This window comes from Ursus americanus, chromosome 33 (genome assembly GCF_024610735.1).
Source record: "Ursus americanus isolate L20-20 chromosome 33, mUrsAme1.1.p, whole genome shotgun sequence".
Classification (NCBI taxonomy): Eukaryota; Metazoa; Chordata; class Mammalia; order Carnivora; family Ursidae; genus Ursus; species Ursus americanus.
In genome coordinates, this window is record NC_142159.1 from 7819879 (window position 1) to 7835821 (window position 15943).

The following is a 15943-nucleotide window of genomic DNA, read 5'->3' on the forward strand; positions in this document are numbered from 1 at the left end:
TGGAGCTTCATGTAGGGCTGATCTAGATCCTGACCTGAGCTGAAACCAAGAGTACAGAGGCTTAACCGACTCCAGGCGCCCCTCTCATCTTTTAAATGGGAACGATCGATCGCTTTGACAACTGTTTGTGATGATGACCTAAATATGCATACTGCATGTTCGGTACCTTCCCTTACTACTCCTACTTTTTCCTTGGGAAATATAAATAGAATTTCCAACATTTTTGGTTAAAACTCTGTAGATTTTTGGATTTTCAAGAAATGCCTAGCTCTACTTAAACATATGATTAGATTCCACAGAAAGAGCTAGATAAAGAGTTTTTATGCATTTGATTTACGTACTTTGTAAATGTTAACTCTGGCCTGAAGGTTCAAAATAATTTCATCTGACATTTGTAGTTTTCCAGCTAATATCCTGTCCTTATCCCCTTCCCTGCCTCCCCTTACCGTTACTACCTATAGTTTAGGAGCTCATTCAGTGTGTTTACCTAAATAATGGAAACACCTTGTAATGTGTTCATAGCTTCTGTTTCAAGGCCCTTTGAAACGGTTTTATCACAGTAAAAAGCTTTGTCTCTATGTCTCTCTGTTCTCACTGGGCTGAATTTTAGCTTCATTTTGAATTTTAGCAATTTGCATTTTTAGCAGGCATCCCAAAGCTGAGTTGTCTTAGTGACAACAGTATGTCGTTTCGTGGCATGTAACAGCTCTGGATTTTGAAAATATACAATTTAAAACAGCAATGCAACTGTATTTTTATGTGGTGTCAGTTTAGTCAAATTAGGATTATTGGGTGATAAACAGGAAGCTGTTAATAAAATCCTTGAATTGGTTCTCCTACTCGTATTCCAGGTCGTGCTCTCCGCACACATCCCTCTCCCTGGCTGGCCTTAGCCTCACCTCCTTTGTGTGTACCCACTGCCGGCAGTTGTATACCTATTATAGGAGGTAGCAATGGTCAGATGAGGGGGTTTGGGAGATTCCCCCTTCAGGCACTGGGCTGCCGTCTTTTTCCGATAGGCAGAGGAGACTTCCTCTTGAATAAACAAGCGACTGTCCTCTAGCCTCAGGCAGCAGGGATGGCTTGCCTCTGGTAACTGAGAGGGCTAATAGAATATTGGACAACACAAGGTTTTTGAATTATGATTGAACTATTGAGTGAACTCTGAACTGTTTCACACTTCATCCTTGATCTAACCTTACCTTGTAGAAACAACCTTAGAGATGAGTTAATTGAAGTCTGGAAAGATTGTTATGATGTGGGTAGTACATTTAATGATGGGTGGAGTTTGAAGGGATTCTTGTGATATGTGCTGTTTTTTTTCCGCCTTGAGTTGAGATCCCAGGAACCCCCAGAGATTTTCAACATGGAGAAATGTTGGGGCACTCCATTATATAGTTTGTAGCACCTTTCCTTGAGGTTTATCAAAGAAAACGGGGTCGGATCAGATGAGTCGCCTGGTTTCTCCTTGCTGTTTGCAGTTGGGGGCAAGCACTGTGGCCTGAGTCTGTAGCCATGTTCAGGTCACTAATCGTATGTCATTGCCCTTCAGCATATTGGTCTTATTAAAGTAAAATGTATGAAAAATAGTTAACAATTCTTTTGTGATAGAATATGCTTTTTCTTTTTCTGGATTATGTGTTTTTCATGTTTTGAAAAAAAAGGGGAACGGGAGGGGAGAAAACAGGGGTCATTGGCTCTGAACCCTGATGATTAAAGGTAAGTGAATATTTAATGTCAGTCACTTGATTATTGTTACTGTCTTTGTCAGTATCTGAAAGTAAACATAGAAAAGCCTTTCAGTTGTGTTTAGTGTGTATGTGAAGTTCAAGATGCTAACTTGAGGTTTTTCCCTTCTCTATTTTGAATGATAGGTACGTTCTATGGATGAACTGAATCATGATTTTCAAGCACTTGCTCTGGAGGGAAGAGCGATGGGAGAGGTAAGTGAACTGGTGTGTCAGAAAAGTGGGACTGTTTTTACGGGAAGTTTGGAGCTGTCTTTCATCAAATGTGTCTGAATCTAGTCTCCAGAAGTACGTGCTTGCTTTTCCTTGTTGCCGTCCTCATGATAGGGGTGGGATATTGCAGAATTTTGCCAAAGTGATCTCATTATAGGAAGCATGTTAACCTTACCCTAATGTCTTAAAAACAAAACAAAAGCAACCAAAACATGAGCACAAATTATTGACGATTATATTAACCAGTCAGTTGTAAATTGAGGCTTTAAAATTTTACAGAATAATTTTATATGCATCAGATGTCCTTTTATTTTTTATTTTTATTTTTTATTTTTTGCCTCATCATCCAGTTGCTAGGTTCTTTTTACAGTGGAGGGGAGTCTTAGATTGGCCGCTAATCAGAACATGTTGATAACCTATTTTTAGAGTCGTGCCATTTTCTGAGGAGGTTGTTTAGAGCTCCATTATGAAGAGGAAGTTGTTAGATTTCTGGTGAAATAATTCCAGAGGTAGAGGCCTCAGTCAGTCCTCCCTTACCTGTGTAGAATTACAGAACAAGAATTTTGGTTTGTTTATAATGTTTAAAATTTGCAAGAATAAAATTTATTATCACCCAACCATGGATAGGGAAGAGTGCCATGATTCTAAAAGAAATGGGAGTATAAAGTACAGCTGACTTGTGGTGATTCTAGTTGTTGACGATAAGAATGTATCGATGATAAGCTAGAACATACAGTTTGAATTAGCAGAGGTGTTACAGGTTCTCAAGCTGGGGGCATATGCTTGTGGTTCTCTTGTTCTGGAGATTAACTGTAGGTTTTTTTCTTCTGTTTTATTTTTTGCATATCCAATATTTAATACCTCCCACATATATTTTAATGTTTTAAAGGAGGGAGAATAGCTGTATTCTGGATTCTCTTTTTTACCAATCATTAAATACATTTGTTCTTTGATTTAGCAAATACTCTTTGATCCAGGCACTGTGCTAGGTTCTGAGGATTCAAAATTAAGATAATTCTTCTCCTGGTTTGTAGTAAATATTCATTGACTGCCTTTGTAGTTAGGCATTTTTGGTTTTGAGAGTCCTGCTTCCTGTGTTGTAAGATTTTGTTTCCAACTTTTCTGAGTCATCTTGTGGTCAGAGTCCCAGTGTCCTGTCATCTTGGGTTTATGGGTTTTGGGCCTGTTCTTGTTTTTACGCTAGAGCTTTAAGAGAAGATAAGTAGGTGGCTTTATGTCTCCTGTACCTGCCTAATAAACCGTATATGGTTATTGGGGATGAGATTTTTTTTTCAATTAGCTTTTGAAGCAAAATTTGAACAGAAAGTTAACAGATGAATCAGATTCTGAGTATAGAGGTGAAACCATGTTTTATCTTGTGATTTTAGCCTGGTCCACTGTACCAAAAATCTAATCCCAGGTTTTAAAAATTAATTTTTTTTAAAGATTTTATTTATTTTGTGACAGAGAGACAGCCAGCGAGAGAGGGAACACAGCAGGGGGAGTGGGAGAGGAAGAAGCAGGCTCCCAGCGGAGAGCCCGATGTGGGACTTGATCCCTGAAGGCTGGGATCACTCCTTGAGCCGAAGGCAGACGCTTAACGACTGCGCTACCCAGGCGCCCCTTAAAAATTAATTATACAAAATAAAGTAATGACTTTTGCTGTTTTGTACACAATACTTTATAATCTCTAAAGGCTTAAGTCTAATTGAAGAATAGTAAACAGAATTGAATAGAAAGTTGATTTTATTTAAATGATGACAGTAATATTTTTTAAGTCATTTTTTCCTTCTAAAAATGCCTTTTTCCCTTAAGGTTTCCAAATCTCACTCTTACTTTTGTTAGAAATGTTATTATTTTTTTTTTTTTTTGGTATCTATATAATTCCTCAGACCTGGATGTAAGCATATGTAGATAACCGAAGTATATTCTAGCAGTAATGCAGTGTTACTCTTCCTTCTTCATTCCTCATTATTTATTCATAAGAGTAACAATAACTACCATTTGCTGACAATGTATTCCACAGGTGCTAAGGAGTCTGCATGCATTGTCTCATCAATAACTCTATCAGGATGGACCAGATAAAGAAAGGCTGAGATATATGAATTAATTTGCCCAAGAGTACATATGATGGAGCTTGGGATTCTGACCTGGCTTCCTCTCCAAAGCATGTTTCCTTAGAGTAAATGAAGCCAATACTTGTAAAATAATTGATGGTAAAAATCTCATCTTGGTAAGCTGCATAAAAATTGATATTTTGAGGGAGGATTTAAAAAGATGCCTAATATGCGTCCCTCCCAAAAATATAGACACTGAAGTCATTTTTTAAATTTTAAAATTTTTTTAAATTTTATTTTTTTAAAGATTTTATTTATTTATTAGAGAGAGAGCACAAGCAAGGGGAGGCAGAGGCAGAGGGAGAGGGAGAAGCAGACTCCCCGCTGAGCTGGGAGCCTGATGGAGGGCTCAATCCTAGGACCTGGAGATCATGACCTGAGGTGAAGGCAGATGTTTAACGATCTGAGCCACCCAGGCGCCCCTGAAGTTATTTTATTTTTTTTTTAAAGCAAACTCTACCCCCAGTGTGGGGCTGGAACTCATGACCCCCAAGATCTAGAGTCACAACCTTTACTGACTGAGCCAGCCAGGCGCCCCTACTTTTTAAATTTTATTTTATTTTTTAAAAGATTTTATTTATTTATTTGAGAGGCAGTGCGCATGCAGGCTTGCAAGCTGGGGGAGGAGCAGAGGGAGAGGGACAAACAGACTTGAGCTGAGCATGGAACCTGAGGCAGGGCTTGATCTCAGGACCCGAGTTCATGACCTGAACTGAAATCAAGAGTCAGATGCTTAACTGACTGAGCCACCCAGGTGCCCCATTGGTGCCCCTATTTTTTTAAAGCATAACCTGTTTAGGCACAAAGGAGACAAACTAAGCGTAGAGTGAGGTTTCTATGCTCAAGGAACTCTGTACCTAGTCAAGGAGGCAGTGAATATGTATGACAACAGAAAGAATGTACAGTATTTCCTATGTATGGTTCGAATTTAGAGAAGGGAGTGATCAGTATCGGCCAGACTAGTTTGTGATACTTAAATGGAAGAGTCTAAGACTTGGGAAACATTTTTTTGGTTTAGTTAGGGTATGTAGGGGTGCAAGATGGGAGAATTTTTTTTTTTCCAGCATTACAAGGGAGAACTGCAAAAGAGAAATGAAGAATTAATAAGCTTTTATAATATAAAGCACAGCTTCTAATTAGTTTAACTTCATTAAGTTTCCTTCCGTTTAAGCAGTGAAACATATCTGGGAGAGGGGGTGTGTATGAATATAGTCTTTATCCATGTAAACACTAAAATTTGAAGTAAATTGCATTGACTTTTCAGCCAGGTGCAGTGTATTTTTGCTACACTTACATGTGTACTGGTGTGGGTGTGTATGTGTGCTTGTGCTTGTGTGAGTCCTCATTACGGTAAACAATAGCTACATCAAGAATGTGTGGACCTTTGAAATTGAAAGAGAGTTGACTCCATTCAGAGTAATTGATCTTTGTTAAAATTAGTGCTGCGTGGCTCTTGTTAACATTTTTTTCATCAAAGCCAATACTAGCCTCTTGGTGTCACTTTGCAAAATTTAGAGTATTTCTTAGTTGAAATCTTGCTAAGAAGTGGCTACTTAAAATGATCTCCTTAAACCTTGCTGGTTTCTGAAGTATAGTTGTTCTTAGCTGAAGGACTCACAATGCAAGTGCTTTACTTACCTCTTATTCTTGAAAGTTAACATAAAAAAGGAGATAGTAAAATGTCTTTGGAGTAGGGCCAGAAATTATTTTCAAATATTTTAGCTATTCTCCTTGCTGACCACTTTCATTCAGCTTAAAGTTGTAGTGTGAAAATTTAAAGGCACATCTTGGAGCAGCTTTTTAAATTGACACGTGAAAAGATGAGTCTGTTAGTTGAATATTTAAGAGTGTATCTTTGTAGTACTGAGGAAGGCTCACTAACCTTGGGTTACTGGACTTGGTTTCTGCGTTGGTTTGGTTAGGATCTTGTAGGACTTATTTGCTCCACCTGTGGGAGGGCAGCAACGTTACTACTTTCTGTGTCCTAAAAAAGGATGGATTTGCCAAGAGGAGAGCTGTTGGCAGAAAAGGCACCTTCTGCTGCATAATTGGTTTTCTGATTTTTAAAAACTGAAGACTTTTTCTGTTTAAGATTCCTTAATGTTTTACATGTAGGAAATTCGACCACTTTCAGGGACGTTAAGATAGTAGTGATTATTTCAGGAATAAATGGAATGTATTTAGATACGTGGCCCTTCATCTTTGTTTTAGAAAACTGAAGCGATAGAAAAACTTACAATAGCCAAGTGTGTAAACCTGAGGAAGGAGATCTGGCAAGTGCTCTTGTATGTGGAGACATAATGAAACCTATCACGTTCCCTGGAAGTAGAATAAGGTGAGATATATTTAAAATACAGCTACAGATTCTCATTAGACATTACATAGGGATTCTCTCTGTAAGTGTAAAATAGCAGAATGGCTAGTAGAGGGAGGAATTTGGTAGTGATTTGGAGAGTTGGAGAGCTCCTCACTCAAAGAAAGTTATAACTTGGCAGATAGAGATCTCTCTGGACCAGAACTCTGAAGCCAGTCCAGCCTTGGCTCAGACGTTCATCTTTGGACTTTGCTTTTTTCCATCTGTAAGACAAAGATGTTGCACTAGTTTCCCAGGACTCTTTCAAGTCTTAAGATTTTGGAGTTTATCCTTATTTCTCTATCTTTAAAAGGATAGAAAAGAGGAATAGTTCTGCTTTTTCTAAGATATGCCAGAGGGCATCTAAAAGATGTCTTTTTAGAGTGACTTCCCCCTTGTGATGCAGAGGTTCAGTAACTTTTCACTGGGTTTTCTAAGTGACTCATGCACCAGTGTGTAGCTGTCTAAGTATCTATCCCTAGTATCTATCCCTAAGGGCTCTTGGGTGCTAATTCTGAAATCAGGGCAAGTGGAAACCCGATGTGGATACCAAGTCTTTTAAGTTCTTTTCCATATCTTTCCATCATGGCAGACAGAATGGCTCATAGAATTGGAGGCTTTTTGGCTGGCTAAAAGTACTTTTAGGATTTACAGCCCAAGAAGGGCTACCTTACGCTGGCAGCTTCTTGCTACTTGAGTCCCATAAGAGTAACTCAGTTGACTCCAAAGTAGATTGAATTTTGGAAAGGAGATACATCGTCTGCCAGCAAAATCATGCACCCTTTCTTGCAGAAGGGAAGAAAATTAATAAAGCCTTTGATATTTTAATGTAAAAACACCTGATCAGCAGTGTAATGAATCCTTTTTTCTCCAAAATGTAACTTTGAGTATGGATAGGAATGATAAATCTGCCTACTTTATTGAACCTTGTATTAATACCATCTGGTTGTTGGGCATTTTTGGTATCTTGCTATTGAAGTGTTTACTTCAGAGAAAACATAGCCAGACCAAGTGATCTGGAGGAATGAGATCTTAGTTCATAACTTTCCTGTATTAGATTAGTGACTATGTGTTAGAGAATATTGTTTGAAGTCCCTGGGATCCATAATAGTTTTGGGATTGGGCATTGGAAGAACAAGATAGAAGAAAGTGTCTTCTAACCTTGAGAATGTGGATGCATCTGACATTTGGAACCTGGTTCTCAGTTATGTCCTGTCACTTTGAGACCCGTTGGGAACCCCACTCATTCCAATATCTGCCTTCTGTCCTGTATTGGGAGTATATGTTGAGCTGTCTTGCAGTGTTTGAATGCAGGAAAACATGCTCCTTTGCAGCAGAATGTAGCTTATCCACATACTTAGTCTCTCTTCTTTAAATTTCTCCCCTTTTATCCTCCTTTGGCTAAAATGTGTTCATTCTTTTCATCCGCATCACTATGCTTTATTTGAGAGTAAGCCAGCTAAATAACTACAAAATGCATTAACACTTTTCAAGATGCTTTGGCATTGATTTCATTGACTGTGTGAGTGTCCCAACAGGTTTTTGGGAGATATTTGTACCATGGTTTTTACATGAGGAAAATGAGTCCTAAGGTCATGAGTGTCAAGATGTGGATTTGACTCCCAAGTTCTGTTTTGTTAGGCTCAGGAATAATAGCTGCAGTATATTGAGCATATATGATTTTCCAGGTGCTGTGCTAACCACTTCATATACATTACAGTCTTCACAGTCCTGCAGTGTTATGATGCCCTTTTATAGACCAGGCAAAAAGGGTTTAGAGAGGTTAACATAATCATGAACCAGCTGGTTGAACTCACATCTTTGTCACTCCAAATCTTGGGTTTTTCTCTTATTTATTTCTGCATGTCCACAGGCTATCCATTATTTAAAATCTAACTTCAGTGATCAGCTACTCTTCTGTAAAACCTTTCTTCCTCTAACCAACCAGAAGCTATGGAGAGGAATTCAAGTAGCAAGTTATTTGTGTTGTTCTTATGGCCCTGGTTTATTTTATGTGTAAGTGATTTGTGTAAATGTTTTCTATTTCCTTGCACATAAGTTTATGGAGGGCAGGGGCTTCAGCCAATAACATAACTTTTGTAAACAATGGCTGCCTAATATATTGTGTTGAATGAATCTTACACAAATACTTTTTTCGAAGCATGGATTCTTCTTTATTTTCTCTTTTACTCCAGAAGTTGATATTGCCCTCCCTTCAAGGGACCTTAGTTCAATTTAGTAAATATTTACTGCCTGTATTCTTTATTCAGATTACTTTACATCCTGAGGGATGTGAGGTTGTGAAGGGGAGGATGAGGAACTGACAAAACTGAAAAGCCTCTATTCATTCACCCTTCTCTGCATATTTTTACATTTTCAAACTATTTTATTATTACTTTTGCAAAGACTAGTACATCAGATGAATAGTAAATCATCAGTGCTGTACCATCCAAGTTGAATCCGATATATGGGATTCATTATAAAGGATCTTTTGTTTAATATAGTTGTAACTAGATGAGTGAGACACTTTCTCTGGTCCATCTGCTGGGACATGGAAATACCCTCATTATATATATGCAACCAGACATAATAGTGTTTAGAAAAGCGGAATTACTTTTGTTGTTCTATTTCCTGTTCAAGTGTGTATTAAACAGTATTGTGTGTAATTCTGTCTTCTTTACTATTATTTTGCTGATGAGGAGCCAGAATTAACCAGTTAATGCGTTGTCTCTGGTTAATGCAGTCTGTGATTCTCATTATAGGAAAGCATGTAGAGGAAGTAGTTTATTTTTTGTATCAGTCTTCCTGGTATACATAGTAGCCATATCTAAGAAATTTTCATCTCCTGGAGTGCATGAAAAAGGGAACTTATCTGTATCTGGTACACTGAGATCTTTGTCTTGTCAATTTAATAATTAAAAATGCCCTGAGGCTGACTGGGTGTGTGGGTGGGTTTAAGTATTTGCTCCCATCTTGAGGCAAAGGACTCTTTCTCCTCTCTTAGTTGAGCTGTTTCTTGCTTTGCTGATACGAAGTGGTTAGGTCATGAAGCAAATCCAGATGTTTTCGTGGTTTTATTCATGAACTTCACAGGTTTCCTAAGTGATCTGGAGGCTTATCTTTTGCACATTGGGCTCTTAGGTACTATTGCAGGAATCACTTATTTAATTATTAAGTCTAGACCTAGTATAACATGAATGTGGTTATGTTATAGGTCAAACCATGTAGTTTATACATGTATGGAAACAAACGACCTTATTTATAAGTAACCTGTAGGTATCCAACGTAACATCGTCCTCTGTTCCCTTACATCTGTTTCTTTATCCTGTAGAAAAGTCTAGTTCACCCTGGCATTTCTTCGTTTTCTGAACATAGTTTACTGTCAGTCTATCAAGTTGTACAAGATAGCAGAGAAAAGAAGCCTCGTTTGGCCCTGTCCCAATAATTTGAAGGGGGAAGGTATAAAGAATTTTACTTTCAGTGGATCGGTGAAGGGTGTGCAGCTTGGTTTGGAGCTTGCCCCAGGGTAATTTATCAAAAGAATGTGTTGATTGAGGTGAGGTCGATATCTCTGAATTTTTTTATGTGTGACCAGTATCTTGTGTGTGTTTCAGTTCCCAGATGAAGTCGTTCACAGTGATTGTGTTCTCTGTGTGGTCAAGAACTGCTGTGCTCCTTTGAAGAGAGTGCACTGTGGAGCTTAGCAGTCATCAGCTGAACTGACTGCAATTCTGTCTAACCTGTGGTTGTCCTAAAATTTTAGATTTACCAAATTCTTCTTACGTCTGCTTGATTGGTCTTTTTGCTCATACTGTTTCCCAGCAGCCCACCATGGATCTTCAGGGCATCCTTAAAACTTTACCCATTGAACTTGTGAACTTAAACTCGGAACACCATATCTGTATATACGTGGGTCCTGTTTTCATCTAGACTTTACACTCAGTTGACTACAGAATAGACTCCTGGTTCAAAGAATCGCAGTGATAGGCTTGCTCACGCATACTTACCGACTTCGTTCTTGAACATCATAATGGGCTACGGATCCTCATTTTTGAAATGACATAGTTTTTTCTTTTCTTTTCTTTTCTTTTCTTTTCTTTTCTTTTCTTTTCTTTTTATTTATTTATTTGAGAGAGAGAGTGAGCAGAGCATGCAAGAGAGAAACATGAGTTGTGGGGGGAGGGGCAGAGGGAGAGGGAGAAGCAGACTCCCCACTGAGCAGGGAGCCCACCATGTGGACTCCATCCCAGGACCCCAGGATCATGACCTTGAGCAGAACGCAGACGCTTAACTGACTGAGTCACCCAGGTGCCCCACTTTTTTTTTTTTTTTAAATACTTTGAAAGCTGAGAGAGGCGTCTAAGCAGCCGTTTGTCCCTTCCTTGCCCCATTTCCACAGGTCCCCTCTCTTACCGTTTCATGCCTAGTTACTGCAATGACCTCTTTGCTTAGCTTCTCAGCATCCATTTCACTTGCCCTCACCCCATTTTTTTTGGAGGAATGTCAGATTAATTTTCTGAACTTAATTTTTATGATGTTGCTTCCTGTTGCTGCCTGTTGGATTAAGAGCCCAACGCTTTGATGATCCACGAAGCCTCACTGGTCACTGGACTAATTGCCTTTTCTCCCTCTCCTTACTGCTTCCCTGTGCCACTGGCCAGACGCCTTTCTTCTTGGTGGGCACCTGCTCCACTTGCTTTTCTTTCTTTTTCTTCTCTTTTCTTTTCTTTCTTTTCTTTTCTTCTCTTCTCTTTTCTTTTTTTCTTTTCTTTCTTCTTCCCTTCCCTTCCCTTCCCTTCCCTTCCTTCCCTTCCTTCCTTCCTCTTCATGGAGAGTCCTTCCCACCGTCTTCTCACTCTGAACTTTCCCCTCCTGTATGGCAGGCCTGACCAGTCCTGCCGCCAGGGTAGGGTTCCTTTCTTCATCTGAAGTAGGTGGTGAAGGTTAGCAGTCTGAAGCACACTTTTAGTGTGCTTCTCTTAAAATGAATTCCTGCGAGCCATATCACTTTGATTCCTGATAGGCTTTTCTTTTTAGTTTTCTCTTTGGGTGAAGAGTGTCTTTTACTACTTTTATTTCTAATTTCTAGTAGTGGCTACTACAGGCTGTGCATTTCAGGGTCTGTTTAAGTAATTCTTTACTTTTTGACATCAGTATTTCAGATGCTGAAACTCTTGAAATTTTTCAGTGGCCAGAAAAGCAATAGTGGTTTTCCAGATGTGAGAGAGAAGGTCAAATTTTACCTCATGTTGGCCAGGCCTTAGTGATTTGTATCATTTCATCCTTAGTGGTGGGAGTGTTTCTAAAGGACATTAAATGTAACTATTGACCGTGCTTGTGAAAAGTGCTTAATAGCTGGAAAATATTTTTCAAAAAACCTGTTAATTTTATATACCACGTAATTATAATTATGCAAAATATGAAACTTCTTTTTTTTAAAAGGAGTACATTAAATTTTAACCAAAAGAGGTATTTACTTAAGAGACCATTAATGTGGAAATTTGTTTTCAGTAGAGAGCATCTTGACACCTAGATGAACAGCTACTAGGTGCCAGGTTCTGTATCTGCCTGGTAGAAAAATGTGAAAAAATTATACCAAATATTGATTCTTAGACAGTTTGTGTTTGTGTGTGTGTGTGTGTGTGTGTGTGTGTGTGGTTTGAATGTAGTGAAGCAGAGCAAAAGTGTTTTAACATTTAAAAATAATCTTTACATATAAGTATTGCCTAACTGACTAAAAAGAATGTGGGGCTGTTCCCCAATTAATAGAGATATAAACAGGAAGTGTGAATTGAGAAGATCTTATTTCTTAAACTAAAAGAGAAAATGAAAATTAAAATACCACCTTTATACTTATTTATTTATTTTTTTTAGATTTTCTTTATTAGAGAGAGAGCAGGAGCGGTTGGGCGGGGTGGTGCGGAGGAGCAGAGAGAGAGGGAGAAACAGACTTTCCCTGCTGAGCCGGAAGCCTGGTACGGGGCTCCATCCCTGAGCCGAAGGCAGACGCTTAACCAACTGAGCCACCCATGCGCCCCTATACTTATTTTAATTAAAAAAATAACTGGCTTGTGATTAAACCATTGAACACATTCAACATTCCTTATGTAAGCTACAGTTTTCAGAGTGGATTAGATGTTATTATCTGCTTGCGGAGAAATATTTGAAACATATGGTGAGCTCTCTCCTTAAAATTGTTCCTGTGAAATTAGGTTTAAGTGAAGTGTGTCTGCTTAAGAGAAAATGCCTTATTTGTTGTGAATTCCATACCACTATAATCTCAATTTTTATTTATTAGAAAATCAGTTCTAAATCATAAAAGTATATTTGTAACAAGTTCATAAATCCCACCACACCAATAAGCACCTATTTCAGTTTTTATTTTTCTTTACGGTCTTGATCCAAAAGGGAAGGGTGCAGAAGGAGTAGTAGTCTTTACACGTGCAATTTTGTATTTTACTTTTAAAAGTTAGTGTTTTTTTGTAAACATTACATAAGGTCATTATGGCTGTTTTGGGTGAGCTTCCATTGTTGTAGCACTACTGCCTTGGTGAACACTTAGCTTGCTCCCAACATTTTTGCTCTTAGACTTTGAAAGTAGGGGTTCTTTTTTACTTTTGAATTGTCATTTTGCTGTTGTTGAGATAAATTCTCTGGAACGAATGTGACTCTCGATGTATTTATTTTCTAAACCCTTTCCCAAAGAATTGTCCTAACAGTGAATGGAGGTACCTTTTTAAAAAAAAGTCTTGCAAAGTATATTGATGTATACTTTTATATTTAAACTGTTTCTTGTTAAAGCTTTTTAAGTGACTTAGGAGTGTAGTTCATATATTTGTGAAAGCACTTTATGTACTGTCTCACTTGATATCACAACAACCCTTTATGGCATGGGGGGGTGGGGCTAGGTCAGTCTCTAGGGCATTAAGCTTCTGAGAAGGGATTTCTGAAAATTATACAATTGTCACACATCAGAACTCTGCCTAGAACATGTGACTGTCAGTGGTTACCAACTATACTTCATTTCAGTCAGTTCTGAGCAGTCCTTTCTTTGAGTTGATGTCAATTCTTTTAATGCAATGAGAATGTAATGAGAATATGTATGTACTAAGAGATTAAAAAATTTGGGAGGGGGGCTGTATCTTACCACCTGGTTAAAATACCAGGTATTTGACTCCTGCATTGGTTACATTCCAGTGATGAAACTAAGCTTTTGTTGGAAGTTTGCATTGCCAGGTAACATGATCAAACCTGATCATGCCTGCAGGGCTGTAGCATGCATCCTTGTGAGTAGTACTCCTTAAGAAGCCTAATTTCTGCTCTGAGAGACAGCTCTGTGCAGCTTGTGTTGAGCGTGTAAGTGTTTACCAGGTATTTTACTCCTCTTGGGTACAGAGTACTTGTTGGGAGTGTGCATTTAGTGTTGAGACCATCAGGAAACCTCCCTGATACTTTCTTGTGCAAATATTAGTGACAGTGTGGTCAGACAACATTCCTTAATAATCATCTTGCCTCTTTGTTTCTGCAGAGCTGTAATCGTGGCTCTTTTGTTAGGGCTCTTAATTTTATGGGATTTACACTGAAGTGGGCTGGGCGATGCTGTGCTCACATCTGCTCGCTGAGTACCTAGGAGCATTTCATTGACTAGCCATTTAGTAGTGTTCTTAAATCATAGTAGCAGCTGTTTTTTTGAGTGGTTGCTCAGAGCTCAGCATTGTACTGCTTTTTTACGCAGATCTCATTTAATGTTCACTATAGTTCATTTTATAGGTGAGAAAACTGAGGCCGAGAGGGGTTAAATTCTGAGTTGGGATTTAAAACCAGGTTGGTTTTTTAAAAAATGATTTCAGAGCACTGGCATGTGTTTTACTACTATATTATTTCTTAAAATAAGAAGCCCTTTATTGTCTCCACGTCTATTTAAAGGGCGCTTAGTGGGAGATAATGTTGTAATTGACTGTGCAAGTGCGGCTTTGGGTATTGTCTCTTTTGTTAGATGATAAAAGAGAAAAGGTGTTTCCAAACAAAATTTAGAGGTTTTCCAAGTGGCTGACATTGCTTGTAAACTAGTGCTTGATTTCTCTCTCGTTCTCCAGAAGCCTCATGAATAAGCTTACTGATTACTTTCTATAAGTCTTTTTCTTTTATAAACCTGTGGTTCAAGCTGGGATAAACAGTGTGTGGTTTTTTCCCCCAAGAATTTGAGAACTGACACTATTGGGGGTTTGGGGCAACTAGGAATCCCATTTAATGGGACAAGACAGAAAAGAGTACAAGGTCTGTTGTATGGCTGGGGAGGAATGCTGGGACTTCCCAAGTCCTGGTTCTCAGTTTATACGTCTTGAAAAGGATTTCCATCACTAATTCACAGGTAGTTAGATTATCGGATTGACCTACACTAACGAGAACCACAAGAGACTTCTGTATGAAAACCAAAATGCAGTTTACTAATTTATAAGGAGAAATAATAACTCTCAAGTGGACAGAGTAATTGTGTTCCGTGATCAGTATGCTTGGCTACAGGAGGAAGCCAAGTTCTCATAAGAAGTTTGCTTGCTAAGCAGAGTCTGAGCCAGGGAAGTTACTGGGATGTTTTTAGTGGCTAGTGTAATCAAGCTGCTATCTGGCTTGATGCATTAATTGCTTTTATAAGGATAGACTTGTTTGGGCATCATGTGCCCTTTCCTTAAATATGCCAACTGGGTCATACTACCTACATCTGACTCCCTGGGTCTCTTTAGCTTTTGTTGGACCCATTCCTAATTCCGTTTATCTTCCTTTGAAATGATCAAATCTTTCCATCCTCTTATTGCCTAATCTTTCTTTAAATTTTGTAAACCTCTGCTGTGAACTGTTCTTTTTTGTCCTGTCAAAGAATGATTTTTATTTCTAAGTTCTTGATGGGGTAAGCAAGAACCGTCTTTTCATACAATAGTTGGATTTAAATTTTTGGTGATTGGATTAGGTGTGGCTTGAGTGAACGTTTGGCAGCTCCCAATGCTGAACCGGTGTGTTTTGACCAGTACTGTAGAGATGTTACCTTTACTTCCAGAGGGTTGCTGTTGAATTTGAAGTGACAGTTGGATACTCGTCATCACTTGGTTTTATTTTATAATTCAGTAGATTATAGCTTCTTTTACTCTGATCAGATTTGAGCAGTTAATGTCTTAATTTTAGTTGACCGTGTGATTGCTACTAGTTCTTGGTAAGCTTAATGTGTCCAAGCTGATCTAATTTTGCAGAAGTTTATACATTTTTTAATACAGAAGGGCTATAAGACAAAGTAGGGGAGAACATGAAATAGAAAGCATGTAATTTTTTTCCAAATTCAAAAGCACTTGGATTTTAGATATTTGAAGTGGAACGAGACATGCTTCTTAAAAACAAACTTGTCAACAAGTGTGTAGACTATCAAAACAGTCCTATTCAAATATAGTCACAGCTGTATTAGTTTCTGTTGCTACCGAGCAGATCACCTCAAAATTCAGTGGCTTAAAACAACAGAGTTGTTA

General features: G+C 38.4%; 1 protein-coding gene across 16 annotated transcripts in view; it reads left to right on the top strand.

The window, feature by feature from the left end:
* The window catches only part of PUM1 (pumilio RNA binding family member 1), a 128434-nt gene that overhangs the window by 39694 nt on the left and 72797 nt on the right, over positions 1-15943 (top strand). For all 16 annotated transcript variants that reach the window (XM_087858290.1, XM_045782458.2, XM_045782460.2 and 13 more), the window contains exon 3: positions 1875-1943. In XM_087858290.1, the coding sequence (XP_087714416.1) occupies positions 1875-1943 (69 nt within the window). The remainder of the gene's footprint in view (positions 1-1874; positions 1944-15943) is intronic.